General features: G+C 44.1%; 2 protein-coding genes across 2 annotated transcripts in view; one reads left to right on the top strand and one right to left on the bottom strand.

Annotated features, from left to right (window-relative positions):
* Positions 1 to 1,081: 1,081 nt before the first annotated feature.
* On the bottom strand, positions 1,082 to 3,879 carry LOC120046951 (balbiani ring protein 2-like). The gene is made up of 3 exons (XM_038992502.1): positions 3,834 to 3,879; positions 2,620 to 3,267; positions 1,082 to 1,098 (listed from the first exon to the last, which is right to left on the bottom strand). Exons 1-3 carry the CDS (start codon positions 3,877 to 3,879, stop codon positions 1,082 to 1,084), a joined length of 711 nt encoding a protein of 236 aa, XP_038848430.1.
* A 10,405-nt stretch (positions 3,880 to 14,284) lies between these two features.
* Positions 14,285 to 26,973, top strand: part of LOC120048002 (tenomodulin-like) — a 77,932-nt gene continuing 65,243 nt past the window's right edge. The window contains exons 1-2 of the mRNA XM_038993659.1: positions 14,285 to 14,327; positions 16,443 to 16,577. Coding sequence (XP_038849587.1) covers positions 14,310 to 14,327; positions 16,443 to 16,577 — 153 coding nt within the window. The 5' untranslated portion in view covers positions 14,285 to 14,309. The remainder of the gene's footprint in view (positions 14,328 to 16,442; positions 16,578 to 26,973) is intronic.

The raw sequence follows: 26,973 nt of genomic DNA on the forward strand, positions 1-26,973 counted from the left end.
GAGGGGCAGTTATTTTCCAAGAAATTGTGCACATAGCAGAGCAGAATTGAAAAGGATTAGTAGAATAAATGACAGTTCTGGTCAGGTTCCAGTTACACTACATTAAACAGTCAAGAGGCTCCTCAGTGAAGTGCACAAGCTTCATGTGCTGGGCAACACCTCTTCCTCTCCTCACTGAAGCATGACAACCCAGAGAAAGCGAGAGAGAGCGGGGGAAAGAGACAGATAGAGAGGAAGGAAGAGAGAGAGAGTGAGGGAGACGATTAGAGAATGAGGGAGGGAGAGAGAGTGAGGGAGACAGATAGAGGAAGGGAGAGGGAGAGAGAGTGAGGGAGAGACAGTATGGGAGACGGATAGAGATCGAGGAAGGGAGAGAGAGTGAGTGAGATGGATAGAGAGAGAGGAAGCGAGAGAGTGAGGGACACAGATAGAGAAAGAGGGAAGGAGAGAAAGTGAGGCAGACAGAGCGAGAGAGAGGCATGGAGAGAGAAAGGGAGGCAGCCAACTCCTTCCTCAGACCCCAGAGCTGTAGTTTCCATGACTGCCTTCAACGTTAATATTCACTCTCTCCCTTCCGCCCTCACCTCTCCTTCCACAGTAATGAAAGACTAAGGCAGTACCTGCAGAATGGTCATGAGAGGATAATGGAATCACACAGGATAATAAGGCCATGTTTGATCTGTGCAGAGCCACTCAGGGGTGCTGCGGTGTAGTCCAAAGGGAGGGGCTGGCTTCGTCTGCTGTTAGTGTGTGAGAGATGGGACCCTATCTCTTGATCGTCTCACTGCACACGTGCAGCCCAGTTAATCTATGTCTGCGCCTACTGGCCGTGACCAGATGGATGCAGGCCTTACTGTAGCGACAGGGAAGAGTGGGGCTGCTGGAGTACCTTGGCAATGGGCTGGGGAAATGTGTGGAGTGTCCTCAACAGCTCTGTGCCGGAGTGGGAAGGCCTTGACTGGGGAGGAGAGAGAGTGAGGGGTGAAGAAGACTGCGACATGCATGCCATCAAAGCTATGGAAAAGTTACACTTGCCTTGTTTGCACCTTCACTTGTTTTGAACTTTTATGTGCCTCACATTCTACTCCATGGCTGCGTCTGAACAGCCAACAAACAGACAAGAGGCTGAATAGTTCATCAAATTCCTATCAAATGCTGGTCAGCGATGAAGCTTCGAGGGGGAAAGAGCAAATGTTTATTTCAGATGTAGGATCTTAATCACTCTTTTGTTGAGGAGAATTTTCCACAGCAGGAAATGCAAACTTGTAGTGTATTTGAGTTTTAAAAGGCTTCTAAAGTTAGCAATTTCCACTTTGAAATTTCAGACCTGATTTGCCCTAATGAAAAATGTATCAACCCTTACAAATTAATTATAATCCACATAATAATTCACATTTCTTGTTTCCTGCTGTAGCAAACTGACTGAAATTATGATCCTACATTTATCATTCTTCCAGGTTTGCTCAAGCTGCTCCCATCAGCCCGCCTCTAATCTGTAGGTATCTGGCGTACACTCACTCCAAATTGCTGTTTATTCCTTCCTATGGGTGTTGAAGCCCCAGTATTGCTCTGAATGCTGCAAGGAGGATGGTCTGTGGCTGCTTGACTCCAGTGCTGACACAACATTATTCCTGAAAGAGCTGCTGCTTGATTTACCCAGGCAAAATGTGACAGTAATTGTAAAGATTTATATCAATAGGAAAAAGCTGACAAAGCCGCATGGCTATCAGATCTGACAGACTTAATGAGTGTTGAAATGTTGCATGTCACACTAAAGTCCTGCTTCACCACGTTTAACTCAAATGATTTCCGTTGTACTGACCTTGGTCCTCAATATTCCTCTTCCTTATGAAATCTAGGTATGTGTGAGTATTTACCTCGACCATCTAGTAAAATGACATGGACAACACTGCGACAATTCCGTCGATTTGTCCAGGCATATTCCCTTCTTTTTATTTAATTTTTTATCTTAAGCGGTTTTAACATTCTTTAAAGTCAGTGCTGTAGAAGCAACATACTATATGGACTATCAGGCATAACGTTAACTCCCAGACAACTTCAAGTCCTCCTTTTGCCTGAAAGATTGGAAATCTGCCAGATTTCACCAGATGTTAGAAAGCTTCCTGCTTAAATGTTTGCACAGTGTCACATGGCCTTAGACTGTAAAGGTGTCAAATAGCATAGAGTGTCAAATTATAATAGTGTTTCATTGTGTGTCAATGTAAGCTCGAACAAAGGAACAGGGAAAAAAAATTATTCTGTTTCACTGTGTGGGAACACCATCCTGAGTGTTGTTTCTATTAGTCACTTTGCTGTGTTAACTGTGTTTACTGTGTTTGCTGTGTTTACTGTGTTTGCTGTGTTTACTGTGTTTGCTGTGTTTGCTGTGTTTACTGTGTTTGCTGTGTTTACTGTGTTTGCTGTGTTTACTGTGTTTACTGTGTTTGCTGTGTTTGCTGTGTTTACTGTGTTTACTGTGTTTGCTGTGTTTACTGTGTTTGCTGTGTTTGCTGTGTTTGCTGTGTTTACTGTGTTTACTGTCTTTGCTGTGTTTGCTGTGTTTACTGTGTTTACTGTGTTTGCTGTGTTTACTGTGTTTGCTGTGTTTACTGTGTTTACTGTGCTTGCTGTCTTTACTGTGCTTGCTGTCTTTGTTGTGTTTGCTGTGTTTACTGTGCTTGCTGTCTTTGCTGTGTTTGCTGTCTTTGCTGTGTTTACTGTGTTTGCTGTGTTTACTGTGCTTGCTGTCTTTACTGTGCTTGCTGTCTTTGTTGTGTTTGCTGTGTTTACTGTGCTTGCTGTCTTTGCTGTGTTTACTGTGTTTGCTGTGTTTACTGTGCTTGCTGTCTTTACTGTGCTTGCTGTCTTTACTGTGTTTACTGTGCTTGCTGTCTTTGCTGTGTTTGCTGTGTTTACTGTGCTTGTTGTCTTTGCTGTGTTTGCTGTCTTTGCTGTCTTTACTGTGTTTGCTGTGTTTACTGTGCTTGCTGTCTTTACTGTGCTTGCTGTCTTTGTTGTGTTTGCTGTGTTTACTGTGCTTGCTGTCTTTGCTGTGTTTGCTGTGTTTACTGTGCTTGCTGTCTTTGCTGTGTTTACTGTGCTTGCTGTCTTTGCTGTGTTTACTGTGCTTGCAGTCTTTGCTGTGTTTACTGTGTTTACTGTCTTTCCTGTGTTTACTGTGCCTGCTGTCTCTGTTGTCTCTGCTGTCTCTGCTGTGCTTGCTGTCTTTGCTGTCTTTGCTGTTTTTGCTGTCTTTGCTCTGTTTTGCTGTGGGTGCATTCACTTGAGAGATTGGTTAGACAGCCAGACTGGAGCAAAAATGCCAACATTTTCCAAGCCTTCTCTTTCTCATAATTCCATGTATTTTCTCGAACACTTTCAAAAGTTAACTTGTCCTCCAAGAGGAATACAATTTAAAGTAAATTTAGTATAACTCTCCTGACTGTAGTACAGAATATTATAGTTAAAAACCTACCTTGTGTCTCTCTTGTTGTGATGCGTGTTGTTTTGACATATATTTGTATTTTTAATACCAGCCCCCGTCCTCGCAGGCCTTTTGCCTTTTGGTAGGCCTTCATTGTAAATAAGAATTTGTTCTTAACTGACTTGCCAAGTTAAATAAAAGTATTTAAAAAAATTAAAAAATAAGATATTTCACTCTTTGAGTTTGGAGCACATTTCTGCTGGAAACATCTGCTTTTCTTATAATGGGAATCACAAGTGTTTTGGTAATTCCATCCCATCTAAAACCTCCCTCCCCTTTCAGTGCACTCTGAAATTACCAACGGAATGAAGTTTGGACTTTTTTCCTTCTAGAGACTTAGTAGTTTTACCAGCTAGGACGGGTGAATCTGAAGGAATTCTCCTCTGGGCTTGCATTATGGAAAATAGCTCTCAGTCCAGCAGTCAACAGGCTCTATGGAAAGATGTGAGTCTTAATGTCTTTTTTGTTGTTGCTAATTGACCATACTATACCGATTGTAGAAATATTGGTAATAAGTAGTAATGAATTCAGTATTTATTTTACTGGGTGATGAAAAGATAATGAATGCAATTACAATGACCACAAATATCAGTATTTTGTCATGCATATTGGGGAAAAAATACCTTACAGAGAATAGAGCCATTGCAATTGGTATATTGTGAGTTTTAGGTGGGTTGAGAGACCTGAAGGTCATGATGAGGCTAAGATAAATCAAATAAAACAAATGCCTAGAGTTATATCTGACATCATACAGTCACCGAATGTTTTCTCTTTGGAATCACAAATAGAATGGGACTTGATATTGGTGCCTGACTGAGTGTTTCCAGAGGCATATTTTCCTCATCTTTCCTCTCCGCCTTGCCTCCTTGGGTCCTTGTGTTGTTTATTCTTCCTCAGATTCACCTGAGCTAGGGGCCTTTATTCCTCAATAACATGTGTTCTCACGTACAGTGAGATTTCAATATGTCTGTGGCTGTTTTTGAGTGCTTATTGCTCTCTGACAGAATAAAAAAACCACATTGCCTCTATAATCCATAGATATTCTCCCGAATAATGTGATGTTGGACATGAAGTTCTGCTTCTTAATAGTGACAGTGACTTGCTATTTATTTCACCTGTCGTGTGTCTATGCTTTTGGTAGCAAATGAAAATTGTACATTCCAATAAGAGATTAAGAAGCTGTTCATCCATCACACTCTTCTCTCGTGAAGATTTTGTCAATTGTTACAACAGACTCCCTAAGATGTGAATAGAGGGAATCAATATGATTGTACTGAATCCAAAATGGACTACTCTTAGTCCAGTCTTGTGGAATAATTTAAACTAGTCTTATGGAATATTTTAAACGTTTTGTTTGTGTGTTACCTTAATCCACCACAATTCAATGATATGTGCAAGGATGGCAAAAATGCCCATTGCCATGACCCCGCCCTGCCCCGTTGTTTAGCTCTTGCAGATTTTTATTTTTTCTCTAGTTTTTTAAGTAAGCGCTCCATCCCTCTCTCTTTCTGTCTCAGAACAGCAGGGGTCCTCAGGCTCCCTCATCACAGACTGAGTCCTGCTATAGAGGTACCAACCACCTGGTTGATTGTCAACCCTAAAACCAGAATTAACACTGGTCGACTGGCAGTCGTCTGTCTGTAAACGTTCTACTCCTCTCACTTCCTCTCCAACCCCCCCCCCCCCCCTCTCTCGTCTCTCTCCCTCTCTCTTTCTCTGAGCAATTTATATTCTGTGCAAACTGTCCTCGAGTCAAGTTTCCACTGCTTATGCAAGCTGCTGGAGGAGAGAGTGGACTTAGGACACATTTTTTTCCACGCTGGGAGAAATTCTCTTTATGATAGGTATTTCTGGCCCTGTGATTATGTAGCCTTCTGTTTCCTATCATCATACCTTGAGAGGAGAGCCGGTGCCTTGATGTGCCACATTGGATGTTTATGGCTACTGCTATGGTTTATCACATACACTACATGACAAAAAGTATGTTGACACCTGCTTGTCGAACATGTCATTCCAAAATCATGGGCATTAAAACTTCTTATGGCTGCATCCCGCTACCGGGATCGATATGACAGCAGCCAGTGAAAGTGCAGGGCGCCAAATTCAAACAACAGAAATCTCATAATTAAAATTCCTCAAACATACATGTGTCTATTATCATTTTAAAGGTCATCTTGTTGTTAATCCCACCAAAGTGTCCGATTTCAAATATGCTTTTCAGCGAAAGCACTACAAACGATTATGTTAGGTCACCACCAAACCACAATAAGCACAGCCATTTTTCCAGCGAAAGATAGATTTCACAAAAAGCAGAAATAGAGATACAATTAATCCCTAACCTTTGATTATCTTCATCAGATGACACTCATAGGACTTCATGTTACACAATACATGCATGTTTTGTTTGATAAAGTTCATATTTATAACAAAAAATCTGAGTTTACATTGGCGCGTTACATTCACTTGTTCCAAAAACATCAAGTGATTTTGCATAGCCGCATCGTTTCAGCAGAAATACTCATCATAAATGTAGATGATAATACAAGTTATACACATGGAATTATAGATATACCTCTCCTTAATGCAACCGCTGTGTCAGATTTCAAAAAAACTTTACGGAAAAATCAAATCATGCAATAATCTGAGACGGAGCTCAGAACAATAGTCAAATTAGCCGCCATGTTGGGGTCAACAGAAACCAGAAAATACATGATAAATGTTTCCTTACTGTCAGAGTCGTGTGTATAGGTGGCAGGGAAGTCAGGCGCAGGAGAGTCAAACGGAGTGTAAAATGAAGTCTTTTAATGAATGTCCAAGTACATGCTCCATAACACTAATAAGAAACGAACATAAACAAATATGGGTACGAAGACCCGTCGCGCACCTATACACATAAAAAACAATACTAACAAGAAACAATCTCTGACAAAGACATGAGGGGAAACAGAGGGTTAAATACACAAGAGGTAATGGATGGGATTGAAAACAGGTGTGTGGGAAGACAAGACAAAACCAATGGAAAATGAAAAATGGATCGATGATGGCTAGAAGACCGGTGACGTCGACCGCCTAACACCGCCCGAACAAGGAGGCAACGACTTCGGCAGAAGTCATGACAGTACCCCCCCCCCTGACGCGCGGCTCCAGCAGCGCGTCGACACCGGCCTCGGGGACGACCCGGAGGGCGACGTGCAGGGCGATCCGGATGGAGGCGGTGGAATTCTTTTAACATGGAAGGATCTAAAACGTCCTCCACCGGAACCCAGCATCTCTCCTCCGGACCGTACCCCTCCCAGTCCACGAGGTACTGAAGGCCCCTCGCCCGACGTCTCGAATCCAAAATGGATCGAACAGAGTACGCCGGGACTCCCTCGATGTCAAGAGGAGGCGGAGGAACTTCACGCACTTCAGCCTCCTGGAGCGGGCCAGCCACCACCGGCCTGAGGAGAGACACATGGAACGAGGGGTTAATACGGTAATTAGTGGGCAGTTGTAACCTATAACATACCTCGTTCACTCTCCTCAGGACTTTAAACGGCCCCACAAACCGCGGACCCAGCTTCCGGCAGAGCAGGCGGAGGGGCAGGTTTCGGGTCGAGAGCCCGACCCTGTCCCCTGGTGCGAACACCGGGGCCTCACTGCGGCGACGGTCTGCGCCAATTTTCTGGCGCCTTATGGCGCGCTGAAGGTGGACGTGGGCTGCCTCCCAGGTTTCCTCAGCGCGCCGAAACCAATTGTCCACCGCAGGAGCCTCGGTCTGGCTCTGATGCCAAGGAGCCAGAACCGGCTGATACCCTAATACACATTGAAAAGGAGTGAGGTTAGTGGAGGAGTGACGTAGCGAGTTCTGGGCCATCTCTGCCCAGGGCACGAACTTCGCCCACTCCCCCGGCCGGTCCTGGCAATAGGACCGCAAAAACCTGCCCACATCCTGGTTAACTCTCTCCACCTGCCCATTACTCTCGGGGTGAAAACCTGAGGTAAGACTAACCGAGATCCCCAGACGTTCCATGAACGCCTTCCAGACCCTTGATGTGAACTGGGGACCCCGATCAGACACTATATCCTCAGGCACCCCATAGTGCCGGAAAACGTGTGTAAACAGGGCCTCTGCAGTTTGTAAGGCCGTAGGGAGACCGGGCAAAGGGAGGAGACGACGGGACTTTGAAAACCGATCCACAACGACCAGGATCGTGGTGTAACCCTGTGAAGGTGGAAGATCAGTCAAAAAATCCACCGACAGGTGCGACCACGGCCGTTGAGGAACGGGTAAAGGTTGAAGCTTACCTCTGGGCAGGTGTCTAGGAGCCTTGCACTGGGCGCACACCGAGCAGGAGGAAACATAAATCCTCACGTCCTTGGCTAAAGTGGGCCACCAGTACCTCCCATCAAGACAGCGCATCGTCCGACCTATCCCAGGATGACCAGATGAGGGTGACGTGTGAGCCCAATAGATCAATCGGTCGCGGACAGCAGACGGAACGTACAGACGACCAGCTGGACACTCAGGAGGAGAGGGCTCTGCACGTGACGCCCGCTCAATGTCCGCGTCCAGCTCCCACACTACTGGCGCCACCAAACACGAAGCTGGGAGTATGGGAGTGGGATCCATGGACCGCTCCTCTGTGTCATACAGCCGAGACAATGCGTCTGCCTTGACGTTCTGGGAGCCTGGTCTGTAAGTAAGGGTAAACACAAAACGAGTGAAAAACACCTTGCCTGGCGAGGATTCAGTCTCTTCGCCTGCCGGATGTACTCCAGATTGCGGTGGTCAGTCCAGATGAGAAAAGGGTGTTTAGCCCCCTCAAGCCAATGCCTCCACGCCTTCAAGGCTTGTACGACAGCTAACAGCTCCCGGTCCCCCACATCATAGTTTCGCTCCGCCGAGCTGAGCTTCTTCGAAAAGAAAGCACAGGGGCGAAGCTTCAGTGGCACACCCGAACGCTGAGAGAGCACTGCTCCTATCCCAGCTTCGGATGCGTCCACCTCCACTATGAATGGCAAAGAGGGATCCGGATGAGCCAACACAGGCACCGAGGTAAACAGAGTCTTCAGGTGTCCAAAAGCCCTGTTCGCCTCAGCCGACCACTGCAAGCGCACCGGGCCCCCCTTTAGCAGTGAGGTAATGGGAGCAGCCACCTGACCAAAACCCCGGATAAACCTCCGGTAGTAATTGGCAAACCCTAAAAAACGCTGCACCTCCTTTACCGTGGTTGGAGTCGGCCAATTACGCACGGCTGTAATGTGGTCGCTCTCCATTTCCACTCCTGAAGTGGAAATCCGATGCCCTAGGAAGGAGATGGATTGTTGGAAGAACAAGCATTTCTCAGCCTTGACATATAGATCATGCTCCAACAGGCGACCAAGCACCCTGCGCACCAGGGTCACATGCTCGGCGCGTGTAGCGGAGTATATCAGAATATCATCGATATACACCACTACACCCTGCCCGTGCAGGTCCCTGAAGATCTTATCTACAAATGATTGGAAGACTGACGGAGCATTCATCAACCCATATGGCATGACAAGGTGCTCATAATGACCTGAGGTGGTGCTAAATGCCGTCTTCCACTCATCACCCTTCCGAATACGCACCAGATTGTACGCACTCCCGAGATCCAATTTTGTGAAGAAGCGTGCCCCGTGCATTGACTCAATAACTGTATTTATCAGAGGTAACGGGTAACTATATTTCACCGTGATTTTATTGAGACATCGATAATCAATGCACGGGCGTAAACCGCCATCCTTCTTCTTCACAAAAAGAAACTCGAAGAGGCTGGTGAAATGGATGGCTGAATGAACCCCTGACGCAGAGATTCAGAGATATATGTATCCATAGCCACCGTCTCCGCTTGCGACAGGGGATACACGTGACTCCTGGGATATGCAGCGTCTACCAGGAGATCTATCGCACAATCCACCCGTCGATGGGGTGGTAATTGAGTCGCCCAGAAGGCGAGAGCCAAATCGGCATACTCGGGGGGAATGAGCACGGTGGAGACCTGGTCTGGACTTTCCACCGTAGTAGCACCAACGGAAACCCCTAAACACCTACCTGAGCACTCTCGCGACCACCCTGTGAGAGCCCTCTGTGGCCAAGAAACAGTGGGGTTATGACAAGTTAACCAGGGTAGGCCTAGCACCACAGAATACGCAGGAGAATCAATAAGGAAAAGACTAATCTTCTCCTTGTGACCCTCCTGCGTTATCATACACAAAGGTGCGGTGACCTCCCTGATAAACCCTGAACCTAATGGTCGACTATCTAAGGCATGAATAGGGAAAGGCATATCCACAGAAACAATAGGGATCCCTAAACTATGAGCTAAATCTTTATTAATGAAATTCCCAGCTGCGCCTGAATCTACTAGCGCCTTATACTGGGAATGCAGGGGAAAATCCGGAAAAGTGACAGAAACAAACATTAGTGCGACAGAGGGCTATGGATGAGAATGGTGCCTACTCACCTGGGGTGATGCCAGAGTGCCCTGCCTGCCTTCTCTATTCCCAGAGGAACCAACCCGGCACCGACCAGCAGTGTGATCTCTGCGACCATAGATGGTGCTCGAGCGGGAACCCCCTCCGGTCTCCCTGCGTACCATCCCTCCCAATTCCATAGGTTCGGGAGAGAGGGTGCGGGAGGATGGAACAACCAGACCCCGATCTAGACGTCCACGAGTAGCCAGCATGTTGTCCAGCCTGATGGACATGTCCACCAGCTGGTCGAAGTTGAGGGTGGTGTCTCTACAGGCCAGCTCCCGACGGACGTCCTCGCGTAGACTACAGCGGTAATGGTCGATCAGGGCCCTGTCGCTCCATCCAGCGCCGGCAGCCATGGTTCTAAACTCCAAAGCAAACTCCTGTGCACTCCTCGTCTCCTGCCTCAGATGATAGAAAGTGTTCAAGGAATACCCTGGTTGTGGGAGTGGAGGCGCTGGAGAAACTCCCTGTCTCTCCCAGCGGTCCATATTCTGGACAATGCGATCCATGACGGCGCTCAAACATTCAATCTCCTCCGTTTGTTCCCGGACGCGTTCCTCCACTTCCATGAGCGTAGTGTCCTCTCCTGCTGACTTCATATTATGGTCAGAGATTCTGTCAGAGTCGTGTGTATAGGTGGCAGGGAAGTCAGGCGCAGGAGAGTCAAACGGAGTGTAAAATGGAGTCTTTTAATCAATGTCCAAGTACATGCTCCATAACACTAATAAGAAACGAACATAAACAAATATGGGTACGAAGACCCGTCGCGCACCTACATTTTACATTTACATTACATTTTAGTCATTTAGCAGACACTCTTATCCAGAGCGACTTACAGTAGAGTGCATACATTTTATTACATTTTACATACTGAGACAAGGATATCCCCTACCGGCCAAACCCTCCCTAACCCGGACGACGCTATGCCAATTGTGCGTCGCCCCACGGACCTCCCGGTTGCGGCCGGCTGCGACAGAGCGCGAACCCAGCCCAGCCTGGGTGTGAACCCAGAGACTCTGGTGGCGCAGCTAGCACTGCGATGCAGTGCCCTAGACCACTGCGCCACCCGGGAGACCTATACACATAAAAAACAATACTAACAAGAAACAATCTCTGACAAAGACATGAGGGGAAACAGAGGGTTAAATACACAAGAGGTAATGGATGGGATTGAAAACAGGTGTGTGGGAAGACAAGACAAAACCAATGGAAAATGAAAAATGGATCGATGATGGCTAGAAGACCGGTGACGTCGACCGCCGAACACCGCCCGAACAAGGAGAGGCAACGACTTCGGCAGAAGTCGTGACACTTACCTTTGATGAACTTCATCAGAATGCAGTCCTAGGAATCCCAGGTCCACAATAAATGCTTGATTTGTTCGATAATGTCCGTTATTTATGTCCAATTAGCTACTTTGGTTAGCGCGTTAGCGGTAAACAATTCCAAAGTCACAAAGCGCATCCACTATAACGTGACGAATGTCCAAAAGTTCCGTAACATTCAGTAGAAACATGTCAAACGATGTACTGAATCAATCTTTAGAATGTTGTTAACATACATCTTGAATAACGTTCCAACCGGAGAATTAGATTGACTTCAGAAGAGCGGTGGAACGGAGGTCCTCCTCATGTGAAGGCGCGTGTTCAATGCGTGGTCACCTCATGGCAGTGATTACTATTTCCTGTCTCCTTCGGCCCCCCTTCACATTAGAGTCATCAGACAAAGTTCTATTGACTGTTGACATCTAGTGGAAGCCGTAGGAAGTGAAAACTCATCAATATCTCGCTGTAATTTCAATGAGAGCTTGGTTGAAAATCTGCCACCTCAGAAACAATTCAAACAGGAAGTGGAACTTCTCAGGTTTTTGCCTGCCATATGAGTTCTGTTATACTCACAGACATAATTCAAACAGTTTTAGAAGCTTCAGAGTGTTTTCTATCCAATACGAATAATAATATGCATATATTAGCAACTGGAACTGAGGAGCAGGCAGTTTACTATGGGCACCTCTGTGCACCCTTCATCCAAGCTACTCAATACTGCCCCTGCAGCCATAAGAAGTTAATATGGAGTTGGTCCCCCCTTTGCTGCTATAACAGCCTCCACACTTCTGGGAAGGCTTTCCACTAGATGTTGGAACGTTGCTGCTGGGACTTGCTTCCATTCAGCCACAAGAGTTTAGTGAGGTCGGGCACTGATGTTGGGCGATTAGGCCTGGCTCACAGTTGGCATTCCAATTCATCCCAAAGGTGTTCGATGGGGTTGAGGTCAGGGCTCTGTGCAGGCCAGTCAAGTTCTTCCACACCGATCTCGCAAACCATTTCTATATGGACCTCGCTTTGTGCATCGTCATGCTGAAACAGGAAGGGCCTTCCCCAAACTGTTGCCACAAAGTTGGAAGCACAGAATCATCTAGAATGTCATTGTATGCTGTAGCATTAAGACTCCCCTTCACTGGAACTAAGGGGCCTAGCCCGAACCATGAAAAACAGCCCCAGACCATTATTCCTCCTCCACCAAACTTTACAGTGCATTCGGGTAGGTAGCATTCTTCTGGCATCCATTAAATCCAGATTCGTCCGTCGGACTGCCAGATGGTGAAGTGTGATTCACCCCTCCAGAGAACGAGTTTCCACTGAGAGTCCAATGGCTTTGAGCTTTACACCACTCCAGACGACGCTTGGCATTGCGCATGGTGATCTTAGGCTTGTGTGCGGCTGCTCGGCCATGGAAACCAATTTCATGAAGCTCCCAACGTTCTTGTGCGGATGTTGCTTCCAGAGGCAGTTTGGAACTCGGTAGTGAGTGTTGCAACTGAGGACAGACTATTTTTACTCGCTACGTGCTTCAGCACTCGGTGGTCCCGCTGTGTTTGTGTGGCCTACCACTTCGAGGCTGAGATGTTGTTGTTCCTAGACATTTCCACTTCACAATAACAGCACTTACAGTTGACCGGGGCAGCTCTAGCAGGGCAGAAATTTCACGAACTGACTTGTTGGAAAGGTGGCATCCTATGACGGTGCCACGTTGAAAGTCACTGAGCTCTTCAGTAAGGCCATTCTACTGTCAATGTTTGTCTATGGAGATTGCATGGCTGCATGCTCAATTTTAGTCACCTGTCAACAACAGGTGTGGCTGAAATAGCCGAATCCACTTATTTGAAGGGGGATCTACATACTGTATATATAGTGTACATGTGCATACTAAAATACATGCATTTCACTATTGCATTCTTCATGTTGATAATATGCTTGGATCTGTCAGGGATGAAAGCCAGATAGAAATCCAGACGCGGAGAGAAAACTATCTGTCCATCTCTATAAATCCATATTCTTGCTGGTTATTAGATAGACATTAGTCATCAAACATTGGCAGCATCATATTCTTGATCATATCATCATCTTATCACCTTATAAGTAAGTTTAGTGTAAATTACGACTCAATAAGAATAGTCTATAGAAGCCCAATATACACGTTTAGCAAGCACTTAGCAAGCACGATGACAGTCATTCAATTCTACCTTCATTCATAGTTGTTAATTAATCATTTGTTCTGCATCCTAAACAAGATATCGTGTTTGAACAACGTATACTTTTTATCATCACCTTAGATGCAAGAAGATGGCCCAATTCTTTTAAAACCTGTTGATGATAGGGGGCGCTATTTACACTTTGGGGGAAAATCGTTCACAATTTAAACGGCCTCATACTCAATTCTTGCTCGTACAATATGCATATTATTATTACTATTGGATAGAAAACACTCTCTAGTTTCTAAAACCGTTGGAATTATTTCTCTGAGTGAAACAGAACTCATTTGGCAGGAGATTTCCTGTCAAGGAGTGAGATTTCAGAATTTTTGGTCCCTGTTCTGGGCTCAGTTTATAAGTCCCCATGTAAGCTATGGGGCTACATGCACTGCACACGCCTTCCTCTAGATGTCAGTAAGCGGGGAGATTTTGAATGGAGTGGATTGCGCAATCTGGGCCCTATATATAGACCCTGGAGCAGAAGGAACGTTCTTTTCACCAGTGCGCTCGACGCATGAAGACATCACAATGGCGTCCTGCAAACGCTTTCGTTTTAGTAGTTCTATATCTCCTGTCATGTTTTTATTCGTTATAGGTGTTAAAGACATCATAAGGTAGTTAATTTAAACCGACTTAGCAGTTTATAGCAGTTTATTGCGATTTTCTGGGATTTCTTTTTCATGCGCTTTCAAGAGTTGGACACCTCTCCAGTTGGTGGCTAACATTAGCAGCTATTTCGACCGGACAAGAGGACATCTTTCAACCCAAAGACGATGTGTTCTTTCTCCAGAACACTTGCCCAAGATTCTGATGGAAGCTCAACTAATAGTAAGCAGTCTTTATGCTGTTAATTCGTACTTATGTTGACAAATGTCAGATAATAATTCCGCCATGAATTATGGTGCGGTCTCGCTTTAGCGCACGCTGTATGCTTGAAGTAACGTTAATTTTAAAATGTAACCCAGCGATTGCATTAAGAACTAATTTGTCTTTCAATTGCTGTCCACCCTGTATTTTTTAGTCAAGTTTATGATTATTTATTGATTAGACTAGGTGACTTTCCAAGATGGCGCCCGACATTTTCTGGGCTGCCTGGCAACTTTTCTCATTGTATAAGAACGATTTGTGCTGCTAAATATGCACATTTTCGAACAAACTCTATATGCGTTGTGTAATATGATGTTACAGGACTGTCATCTGAAGAATTCTGAGAAGGTTAGTGAAAAAATTAATATATTTTGGTGGTGATAACGTTATCGCTCTTTTTGCCTTGAATCAATGCTAATGTGAGCTATTGTGATGTTTGCTATTGTGCTAAGCTAATATAACGCTATATTGTGTTTTCGCTGTAAAACACTTAGAACATCTGAAATATTGTCTGGATTCACAAGATCTGTGTCTTTCAATTGCTGTACGCTGTGTATTTTTAAGAAATGTTTTATGATGAGTAATTAGGTAATACACGTTGGTCTCTATAATTGCTCTGGCTGCTTAGGTGCTATTTTTGAAGGTAGCTCTGATGGTAGCTGCAATGTAAAACTGATTTATACCTCAAATATGCACATTTTTCGAACAAAACATAGATTTATTGTGTAACATGTTATAAGACTGTCATCTGATGAAGTTGTTTCTTGGTTAGTTTGGTTGGTTCTTGGTTAGTTAGGTTGGCTTTGTGCATGCTACCTGTGCTGTGAAGCATGCTACCTGTGCTGTGAAAAATGTCTGTCCTTCTTTGTATTTGGTGGTGAGTTAACATAAATATACGTGCTGTTTTCGCAGTAAAACATTTTAAAAATCGGACATGTTGACTGGATTCACAAGATGTTTATCTTTCATTTGCCGTATTGGACTTGTTAATGTGTGAAAGTTAAATATTTCAAAAAAATATTTTTTAAATTTCGCCTTTTTTTTTTTTTTTTTTTTTGGGGAATGTCGGCCCAACAGGTTTTAAGGAACAACAATTTTGCTAATTGAAGTTAGCTCCGTTTTCGATGTCTTCTTTCATGGTCCTCGGAAACCTTTGAAAGCAGTCCAGTGTGAATTAGAACATTTCATTCCCTCACCCCTGGAGCTTTGAGGGGGAACAAAAGCCCTGTTGTTAATTTGTGGCCTTGAGCTCTGGGAATTGAGTCCAGTGGGGAGAGTTTTAATTGGAGGAAACATTTAATAAACATGACCTTTTAGTATCTCTGCAGCACTGCAGATTTTCCATATGCTGATTATTTACTTTGTGTGGGCATAGTAAGGTACTTCCAGAAAGTAGTTCTTCAAAGTTCCAAGCAATATGTTTATCACCAACTTCATCGATGGAAGCCTGGAAACAGAGAGTAAGGAGTTGTACAGGTGGCAAGGTTGCCTATTTTTCAATCTCCAATTCCTCTTTCAGATGCCTTCTCCTAGTTCTTCTCAAGGGACTGCAATGTTGTACAAGGTTCACAATGACATGCTGAACCGCATTAATACTAAAACAAAGAAGTATGTGGGGGTTTTATTGATATAATTATTGATATCATATTTCTGCAACGTTGTAGAGTAGGCCTATAGAGGCTATGGAGAGTAAGCAACATTAGGAATCTTGCATCAATAAATGATTGTCAGACACTATTTCAATTATGTCATGTTATAATGTGGTTATTACAATGTTATAACACTACCATTGGAATAACAAAATCCTCACTGCAGGTGTATACCAAGTGTTGAGAGACTATTTGCAAGTTTTAAATGATAGTTACTACTTCAAGGACATTATATGATATGTACATGAACAACCCTGAGGTGTGAATGGATTAGCAGTGCTTCTCAGGTGCTTCTACACCTGCATTGCTTGCTGTTTGGGGGTTTAGGCTGGGTTTCTGTACAGCACTTTGATATATCAGCTAATGTAAGAAGGGCTATATAAATACATTTGATACCATGACATTTTATTTCAAATGTTCTCCTTAGGTGGAGGTCGGAAAAGAGAAGAAGACCAGGTACCGGAGTTACCAGCGAGGAGCCCTGATTCTAGGGGTGGTCTTCTTGATGTTAACGCTGGGCATCTTCAGCCTCAGACACTTCTGGAGCCCAAGTCTGGCGAGGGTAAGGCCTGGTTTATGTCTGTAACAGTAGTATTGCTTCATGATTCATGATTCAAAATATTTGTTGTTTTAGCTTGTTATCGGAGTCATAAAGTTGAATGGCCTTTTTCAAGTTCTATCAACTTTGAATTTCAAGCTATCCTAATTTACACCAAATTTACTTCGACTAAGTCAACTTCACCATTTGTCATTATAACCTACTATTCCTAGTTGAATCAATTTCACCTTTAGTTAGGATAACTTTAAGTTTAAAGTTTATATAACTAGCACCAAATTTACTATAAAATTTACTATAAAATAAAGTCAGTTCAACGTTACAGTCAGTATAACCTACAATTTATAGTTTAATCAATTTAGTAGAAATAACTAGCCTCCATTTTGAAATGACTTCATATTTTCAATTAATCTAACTTACTATCAAGTTAAGTAGACTTTATATACATTGACATAACAACCCTAACCCTGACCATAACAATTATATAACACAGATTTCAGTAGGGAACATTATGCTCCCATCTGTCTCTTGCTCAATGTGTGAGCTTTTTCACCAGTTTCAAAACTGGCAGTGCACTCAGTTAAGTCAACCAACCAACACAACAATTTAACTACAACGGCGTTCTCAGTAACGGTTAAAGAAAAACATTTATTGTTACTTTTAACATGTGGTTGTTCATCTACCTTTGTTGAATTCAGTAAGTGAAGTTGCTCTGGATAAAGCATCCGCTAAATGACCAAAATGTAAATGTCAAAATTAACGGTTGCATTATTCTAAGAGCTCAGCACCCCCAAAATAAGTTGAAGTCATCTGAACTTGACATTTTTAGTCAACATAACTCCTATGTTGCTTCATTAGATTTGACGTTTTGGTTGTGAATTTCCAAGTTGAGTAAACACGTAGTTCTTAGCTGATTCAACTTGATTTCATAAGTTAACCTCTAATTCCTCCCAAACCCGGATCCGGGAGCACCCCATCAGTAAAAAAGCTGACTAGCATAGCCTAGCATAGCGTCACAAGTAAATACTAGCATCTAAATATCATTAAATCACAAGTCCAAGACACCAGATGAAAGATACACATCTTGTGAATCCAGCCATCATTTCTGATTTTTAAAATGTTTTACAGGGAAGACACAATATGTAAATCTATTAGCTAACCACGTTAGCAAAAGACACCACTTTTTTTACTCCACCATTTTTTTACTGCATCAGTAGCTATCACAAATTCGACCAAATAAAGATATAAATAGCCACTAACCAAGAAACAACTTCATCAGATGACAGTCTGATAACATATTTATTGTATAGCATATGTTTTGTTAGAAAAATGTGCATATTTCAGGTATAAATCATAGTTTACCATTGCAGCCACCATCACAACTCTCACCAAAGCGACTAGAATAACTACAGAGAGCAACGTGAATTACCTAAAAACTCATCATAAAACATTTCTGAAAAATACACAGCGTACAGCAAATGAAAGACAAACATCTTGTGAATCCAGCCAATATTTCAGATTTTTTAAGTGTTTTACAGCGAAAACACAATATAGCATTATATTAGCTTACCACAATAGCCAGAAACACAACACCATTTACCAGCAGCAAAGGTTAGTGATAACAAGCAAGCAAAATATATATAATTTGACTAACCTTCATAAACTTCTTCAGATGACAGTCCTGTAACATCATATTACACAATGCATATAGGGTTTGTTCGAAAATGTGCATATGTAGCGGCACAAATCGTGGTTATACAATGTGAGTAGTGGCCAAACTTCAAGCAATCTGTCCGGCGCCATCTTGGAGAGGCACCTAATCTAATCGAAAACTATTCATAAACTTGACTAAAAAATACAGGTTGGACAGCAAATGAAAGATACATTAGTTCTTAATGCAACCGCTGTGTTAGATTTTTAAAATTAACGTTACTGCGCAATACAGCGTGCGCTAAAGCGAGACCGCACCGAAATTCATGGCGGAATTATTGTTTAACATTTGTCAACATAAATACGAATTAACAGCATAAAGACTTCTTACTATTTGACGAGCTTCCATCAGAATCTTGGGCAAGGTGTCCTTTCTCCAGAACAATCGTCTTTTGGTTGAAAGATGTCCTCTTCTCCTGTAGAAATAGCAGCTAACGCTAGCTATGTGCAGGAGAGGTGTCCAACTCGTGAAAGCGCGTGACTAAGAAATTCCAGAAAATCGCAATAAACTGATATAAACTGCTATAAGTCGGTTTAAATTAACTACCTTATGATGTCTTTAACACCTATAACGAATAAAAACATGACCGGATATATCTAAAGGCCTATAACCGGAGCGTTCTAGAGCCACAGCCAGATGTCCTCCCTGCGCCAGAGCGAAGTGAAAAATGGCCGGACACTTTGTTCCGAGGTCTTTTATAAGCTTTCAGTTCTGCCTAGCAACCCCATTTCAACTCTCACTATTCGCTGACACCCAGGGGAAGACGTATGCAGTGCATCTCAACCAATAGAAGACAGGCAGATTTATAAACAGATCTCAGAATAGCAAGAAGATTTATGCATTCTCACATCCTCATAGGAAAAATGCTCTAACTCAAGTTCTGTTTCACTCACAGATATAATTCAAACGGTTTTAGAAACTAGAGAGTGTTTTCTATCCAATAGTAATAATAATATGCATATTGTACGAGCAAGAATTGAGTACGAGGCAGTTTAATTTGGAAACGAAATTATTACAAAGTGCAAATAGCACCCCCTATTGAGAATTAAGACAATTAGATAAGTTGTAGTTATCTAAACTTTACATTTACAGTCAACACAACTGTTATGTTGCTTCAGTTGTTTTGACTTCATGGTGAATTTCTAAGTTTAGTAAACACATTGTTTGTTGCTAACTCAACTTGATTGAGTAAGTTATGACATTTTGAGTGAGTTGAAGTCAACTTTATTTATTTATTTTTTCAACTCAACCCAATTTTGCAAATTTTCTTGACTTGGCTACATAAAATGAGTCATTTTAACTGAATCTCAATATATCTTTTTTTACAATGTACACTAGAGTCATAGTAAAGGTTTAGTCTAGGGAGGGTAAGGCTTGGCTTATGTCAGTAACAGTAGTATTGCTTCATGATTAACCAGTACACTAGTGGTAAAGGTTTAGTCTGGGCCTCAGCAAGGTAAGGCCTGGCTTATGTCAATAACTGTGGAATGTCATAATGACTCTTTGTATTTTTTCACAATAAACCAGTATGCTGGGTTTCCATCGCTCTTATCAAAACTAGCTCATGTCCGACCTTGAATCGGGTTAAAAGTTACACATCCGTTCATCCTTCTCTACCATGAAAACAGCTACGTATATTGATGTCATGCTCCAATGCTGTATGGCCCAGCTTTTAATGGAAAGTTAGAATTGTTAGGACTCAGGATAAAAGACCCACTCAAGCTTTTCCTGACCAAATCCTATCTATGACTTCCATGGAAAATGTGTTGAAATGGAGAGAGATGGCCACACAAAGAGCCAGGACAGCCTTAGTCGGCAGTCAGTATAATATTGCACTGAATTAAAAGCTCTATTGGCTCTATCGAAGCTCTATCGATAAGACAGCTGTGTTTTGAAATGACTGTCTCAATGTCTTGGTTTTCGCATATGTAATTTGAGGAAGCTTTCATGTTATACGATGATATCTCTTGTTGGAAATGTTTGATTGCAGCGTCATTTATCATTTTGTCTATTAACTTCTCTCTACTCGCAGTGTAAATATGTTTACACAATTGGTGCTCCTGATACCTCTGTCCAGTCGACCTTAATTGCGGTTGACCACATTGGCAGCACTAGAACTCAAGCCTCTTCATGTTATAATTGGAGTAAACTCTTGTCTGAGCCATTCATCTTGTGAAAATCCAATTCACTCACTTTTGATGGAGAGTATTTTCACTCCGCTTCTTTCCCCCAGATTCCCCATGGGGGGAAAAAAGCTAATTTACTCAAGACCATGGAAAAATAAATACATCGATACTTTCTTCTCAAGGAACATTAGCCAGTATTTGTGTTCCAGGCGCTACCTTGAATGAGAGAAAAGAACGGTAAATGATTTTGCTTCTTGTACAGAATATTTAGACCAATGATAAAAAGACCTACTAACTAAACTAGATATTTCAATGTCGACAGTAAACCACAGTAGTCCATATGTCCATATGACAAATAATACAAATGGTTTACTGTTTATAGCGGCCTTCAATTAGCAATAATACAACTATTTTATATACTATGTATACTGTACAACAACCAGCTTCAATAACCCTCTCTTAAGAAGCTATTGGAATAATATTGAAGAAAAATATCCTTTTTGTCAATTTGTAGCACAGGTAAGTTGTGAATTACTGTACACATCAAAATGGGAACTTTTTCACATGAGGGATAGTGCTGGAAGGTAACAGAGCACAGGCTAATCAAGGTACAGCGAAATGCTCTGTATGGACAGGCATTGTCCACCTTCTCCTCCTCCTTGCTCACCAGGTATAAATCACCTTTGGGTCTGTCTTCTTGGTCCTTGTTAAATATTTCATGCCGGAGGTGGAGGAGTCATTATTTCCACTTTAATAAGCTGTGATCACTCTCACGTGGCACATAATGTCCGCATCCCAAATGCCACTATGGCCCCTGGTCAAAAGTAGTGCACTATAAACAGAATAGGGTGCCATTTGGGACGCATCCAATGTGTTGAGGGCAGAGGCTTCCCAGGGATTGGACATCAAACCCGTGGCCTCTCACTTCCCCTTTAATGGGGTCTTGAGGGGAGGCCCCGTTCTCTGGCCTTCATCAGTGAGAAAGATGGAGCCGCTTCAAAGCCCAATCACCTGTCTGTCTGCCTGATGGGAAGCCCCCTTAGAGACACTGCAGTAAAACACACCAATTGTATCCTCGCCAAACCCATCTTGGGACTCATCTGAAGGAGAGTTTGAACAGAGAATGGGAGTGTGTGTGCGTGCGTGCGTGCGTGCGTGCGTGCGTGCGTGCGTGCGTGCGTGCGTGCGTGCATAAAAAAGCTGTGTTTCCACAGACAATGACAATGAAACCTGTATACAGTATATGCAAACATTACAGCTTTAGGCAGTCACAACTTCACAGCTCCCAATAAATATTTCAACCACAATAATATATATTTCATGCACAACCTCCTCTGCCCATGTGGATGAGTCTCTTTAAAAAAATATCTTAATGTGGAATGGCTTGCCGCTCTTACCTTTCCGTTTCCCTGTAAGCTCTCATCAATTATTACCTTGCTCTGGAAAGCTTTAACCCCTGACAAACTAATTAGAAGTCAATACATCAATTGAGAATGCCTCTGCCACTCCCCACTCTGGCAGGAGCCTCCAACACGCTGGTCTCCTGTCCCCTGCCATGGAAAGGTAATTTGTTTTGCACATTGTATTTCAATATGACACGGTACCCACTTGGGAACTTATTTTAATTACTTGCAAACATATGTTGCTACAGAGGCCTGTGGGGAAGATAGTTTGCCATCATTCTCCCTGCCTGTGTGTGTTTTAGTGTGTAGGCTGGGCTGCTGCCTATGTCCTTTCTTGGCTTCCGGTACATTTCTGTCTTAATGTTTACTGTGTAGTCATTATTGTTAGGGGGCTCCAAAGCTCACAGGGGATTTTGCCTCCTTGTGTATTAATCTACTGTTATTACCAATACACAATGGTTCGTCCATGGATGTATTATATGGTGTGCTTAGCAACTGTAGAAATGTATGCGTGATTATGACTTCATACCTGCACTCATCAAGGGATTACCTGTGGTGAAAATAGACCTGCGGTTTGATACATTACAACGGATTTAAATCAGTGCCGGTACTATGCTGGGGGTTCTTTGTAAGAATTCTATGAACATAATTCGTCACCCAGTTCGTAGGGGGTATTCTCTTTCACCTCATGTTGTTCAGGTGATTGCTATACTCTCCACAGCCTCTTCGAGACACGAAACAATTTGGGTGCAGAATAACTTCTTGGGGCCGCAGGTGGCCTAGCGGTTAAGAGCGTTGGGTCAGTAAAGGTTGCTGGTTCAAAAACTGAGAGGAATAGGAGAAAAATCTGTCTATGTTCCCTAATTGCTCCTATAAGTTGCTTTGCATAAAAGTGTCTGCAATATGACGTTAATGGCAACTAGCCACAGAATAATTGTGAATCGAGAGTTATTTGTGAACCAGTTACTCCAGGGGGAGCCTAAATAGCTCCCAGGTGCTGCTGGGACAGTGTGGTGAAATTGCATGAGAAACACAGGTGCCAGGCTGAAGGGAAGCACTCCATTATTCAAGCTGGAATTGCATTGCTCACCTTGATGTCTCGCCCCAGTCCCCGGGCAGTCCCTCACACGCTGCCCCAGACTGCAACTTAAAGACTTCAGTGTCAGGCTGGGGTTGCCTAATGAACAGTCTTGCACCTGCTCCTTTCGAATGGTCACAGGTGCTGGGCTTTCTACTGCCCTCCTCAGTTTGTGTCCTGAGTTTGTTTTGACAATTCCAGCGGTGCCCTAGAAATGTCACCAAAGGAGACTGGTTCGCATGTTTTGTATTTAACGTCATCCTACCAACCTGTCATATGGTCACATTGTTTTTCCAAGGGAGGAGGATGAGCGCACTCACTCCAACAGACTTCAAGTTCTCTTGGACCCAGAAGTGAAGGAGGGAGGGAGGGACAAAACAAGTGTCATGCTTAAACCCTACCTAGCTGAAAGCCTGAGGTAGTGACTGTTTTCTTAAACCCTACCCAGCTGAAAGCCCGGGGTTGTAACTAGGTTCTTGAACCCTTAAACCCTGCCCAGCCAAAAGCCTGAGGTAAAACTGTGTTCTTAAACTCTTAAACCCTGCTCAGCCGAAAGCCCGAGGTAGTCACTGTGTCCGTAAACCTTTAAACCCTGCCCAGCCGAAAGCCCAAGGTAGTCATTGTGTTCTTAATAAACCAATTAGGCACATTTGGGCAGACTTGATACAACATTTTGAACAGAAATGCAATGGTTCATTGGATCAGTCTAAAACTTTGCACATACATTGCTGTCATCTAGTTGCCAAAATCTACATTGCACCTAAACTGGAATAATACATTGTGGCCTTTTTCTTATATTTCAAAGACGATAAAACAAAAAAACGAAACAAAAGTTTTTTTCCTTGTATTATCTTTTACCAGATTTAATGTGTTATATTCTCCTACATTAATTTCACATTTCCACAAACGTCAAAGTGGTTCCTTTCAAGTGTTATCAAGAATATGCATATCCTTGCTTCAGGTCCTGAGCTACAGGCAGTTAGATTTGGGTATGTCATTTTGGGCTAAAGTCTGATCCTTAAGAGTTACCCTGCCCAGCCAAAAGCCTGAGGTAGTCACTGTGTTCTTAATTAAACCCTGCCCAGCCGAAAGCCTGAGGTAGTCACTGTGTTCTTAAACCCTGCCCAGCCAAAAGCCTGAGGTAGTCACTGTGTTCTTAAACCCTGCCCAGCTGAAGGCCTGAGGTAGTCACTGTGTTCTTAATCCATTAAACTCTGCCCAGCCGAAAGCCTGAGGTAGTGATTGTTTTCTTAAACCCTACCCAGCTGAAAGCCTGAGGTAGTAACTAGGTTCTTAAACCATTAAACTCTGCCCAGCCGAAAGCCTGAGGTAGTCACTGTGTTCTTAATCCATTAAACCCTGCCCAGCCGAATGCCTGAAGTAGTCACTGTGTTCTTAAACCATTAAACCCTGCCCAGCCGAAAGCCTGAGGTAGTCACTGTGTTCTTAATCCATTAAACCCTGCCCAGCCGAATGCCTGAAGTAGTCACTGTGTTCTTAAACCCTGCCCAGCCAATAGCCCGAGGTAGCGACAGTGTTGTGGTGTGTGAAGGAAAGGGTGGCTGTGGCATGCTGCCCACCTCTGGTAACTGGGTGCACTTCAACTGTAGCTTCTGCTAGGAGCATTGAGAACACTGCTACAAAGCGTGTTGGGAACACTCGTCAGGGCCATGTGGCGTTTCAATGCGAGTCTGTGCATCTCCCTCTCCAAAAGCGAAAGCGACAGAAGAGTAGTCGGAATTAGCATTTGAATGGACGGCAGTTTACTTCCCAATCTGTAGGCACCTGATGTGTGACGTGTTGCATGCACAGTCTGTAAACTCATTCACTGGGGCAAGGTTGGCAGGCTATCTCTTCCCCCCTCCCCCATATCCCCTAGTCTCCCCATCTCCCCTACTCTCCTCCATCTCCCCTACGCTCCTCCATCTCCCCTACGCTCCTCCATCTCCCCTACTCTCCTCCATCTCCCCTACTCTCCTCCATCTCCCCTACTCTTCTCCATCTCTCCTACAATCTTCCATCTCCCCTACTCTCCCTAACTCCTCTACTCTCCCCATCTTCCATACTATCTTCTATCTCCTCTACTCTCCCCATTTTCCATCTCCCCTACTCTACCCATTTCCCATCCATCTCCACAACTCTCTCCATCCCCTCTCCTCCATATTCCCTACCCTCCCCATCTCCCCATCTCCCATCCTCCATCTCATCTACCTCTCCCATCTCCTCTACTCTCCCCATATCCTTTACTCTCCCCATCTCCTCTACTCTCGCCACACTCCCCTACTCTCCCCATATCCCCTCCTCTGTCTCCTCTACTCTCCCCATCTCCCCTACTCTCCCCATGAGCCGCCTCCTCCATCTCCCCAACTCTCCTCATGCTCCCCCTCCCCATCTCCCCTATTCTCCCCATGCTTCCCCTCCTCCATCTCCCCAACTCTCCTCATGTTCCCCCTCCCCATCTCCCCTACTCTCCGCATGCTCCCTCTCCCCTACTTTCCCCTACTCTCCCCATGCTCTCCCTCCTCCATCTCCCCAACTCTCCTCATGTTCCCCCTCCCCATCTCCCCTACTCTCCGCATGCTCCCTCTCCCCTACTCTCCCCATGCTCTCCCTCCTCCATCTCCCCAACTCTCCGCATGCTCCCCCTCCCCATCTCCCCAACTCTCCTCATGTTCCCCCTCCTCCATCTCCCCAACTCTCCTCATGTTCCCCCTCCCCATCTCCCCTACTCTCCGCATGCTCCCTTTCCCCTACTCTCCCCTACTCTCCCCATGCTCTCCCTCCTCCATCTCCCCAACTCTCCTCATGTTCCCCCTCCTCCATCTCCCCAACTCTCCTCATGTTCCCCCTCCTCCATCTCCCCTACTCTCCGCATGCTCCCTTTCCCCTACTCTCCCCTACTCTCCCCATGCTCCCCCTCCTCCCCCTCCCCTAATCTCCGCAGGCTCCCTCTCCCCATCTCCCCTACTCTCCCCATGCTCTCCCTCCTCCATCTCCCCAACTCTCCTCATGTTCCCCCTCCCCATCTCCCCTACTCTCCCCATGCTCCCCCTCCTCCATCTCTCACTCGAGCAAGAGCCAAGCAGTCTTACTCTCCCCTCTGTTGTACAATTTGGATTCTGATTGAGCTTTCACATCCTGTTTGGCTCTCCCAATGAGTCTGATCTTCTGCTTCTGTCCCAGTGCATTCTCTAGGGTCGTCATTAGTTACCACAGCCACAGAGTCATAAACCCTGCCTATTTATAAAATGTATCTTCTTAAAATTTGATTTAAAACTAACCCTAACCTTAAACACACTGCTAACCTTGTGCGTAATTAAGCAAAAAAAAATAAGCACATTTTTGTTTTCATACATTTTTCCGACATAGCAAATTTTGACTTTGTGGCTGTGGAAACTAGTGGAAACAGTTCTCGAGCCAAACTACTGAAGTGTGGAAGAGGAGCACACACTCCATACTCTCAAAGTATTATTATAGGCAGCATCTGCACCTATTTGTAGTCACAAAGCCCTAGAGTCTTCACATTGACAAATCCAGTTGGAAATGGATTGAAAATGGAATGGAATGTTATTCATTACAACGCTAAGCGTTGTATGCATATACTAAGTAAAAGTGAATGAACAATTCTCCTTGAATGTTGCATTGAATATGAACTGAGAATCAAAGCCGACAAAGACTATCAGTCTGAGAGTACCCTGCCTCGCCTCATGTGTTGTGTTTCTATCATGCTCTGTCAACATCGCTTGCGCTATGCAACGCAGCATCTCAACTGGACTAAGCCGGATGGATGCGGGACGCTCTGTGGTTGTTTCACGTGGCATAACTTATCAAAGATAGAGTGCAAATGTCCCCTTTGCCCGCCAGATGTTGGTTGTTTTGTCATTCAACGTTAATAAAGAGAATCAAATATTAAGCACAGGAAGATTGACATCTCCCCTTGGGAAACAGGCCTGTTTTGATTCAGAGCGGGTGAAGCATCGTCTGCCCCTGTGCTTCAGCTCTCACCGTCTAGTTTAGGAAACGCCTCTAGGTTGATTTATATATTTGCTCCAATCTCAAACTTAAAAGTACATGTCAGCCATAA

Source organism: Salvelinus namaycush, chromosome 5, assembly GCF_016432855.1.
Source record: "Salvelinus namaycush isolate Seneca chromosome 5, SaNama_1.0, whole genome shotgun sequence".
Lineage (NCBI taxonomy): Eukaryota > Metazoa > Chordata > Actinopteri > Salmoniformes > Salmonidae > Salvelinus > Salvelinus namaycush.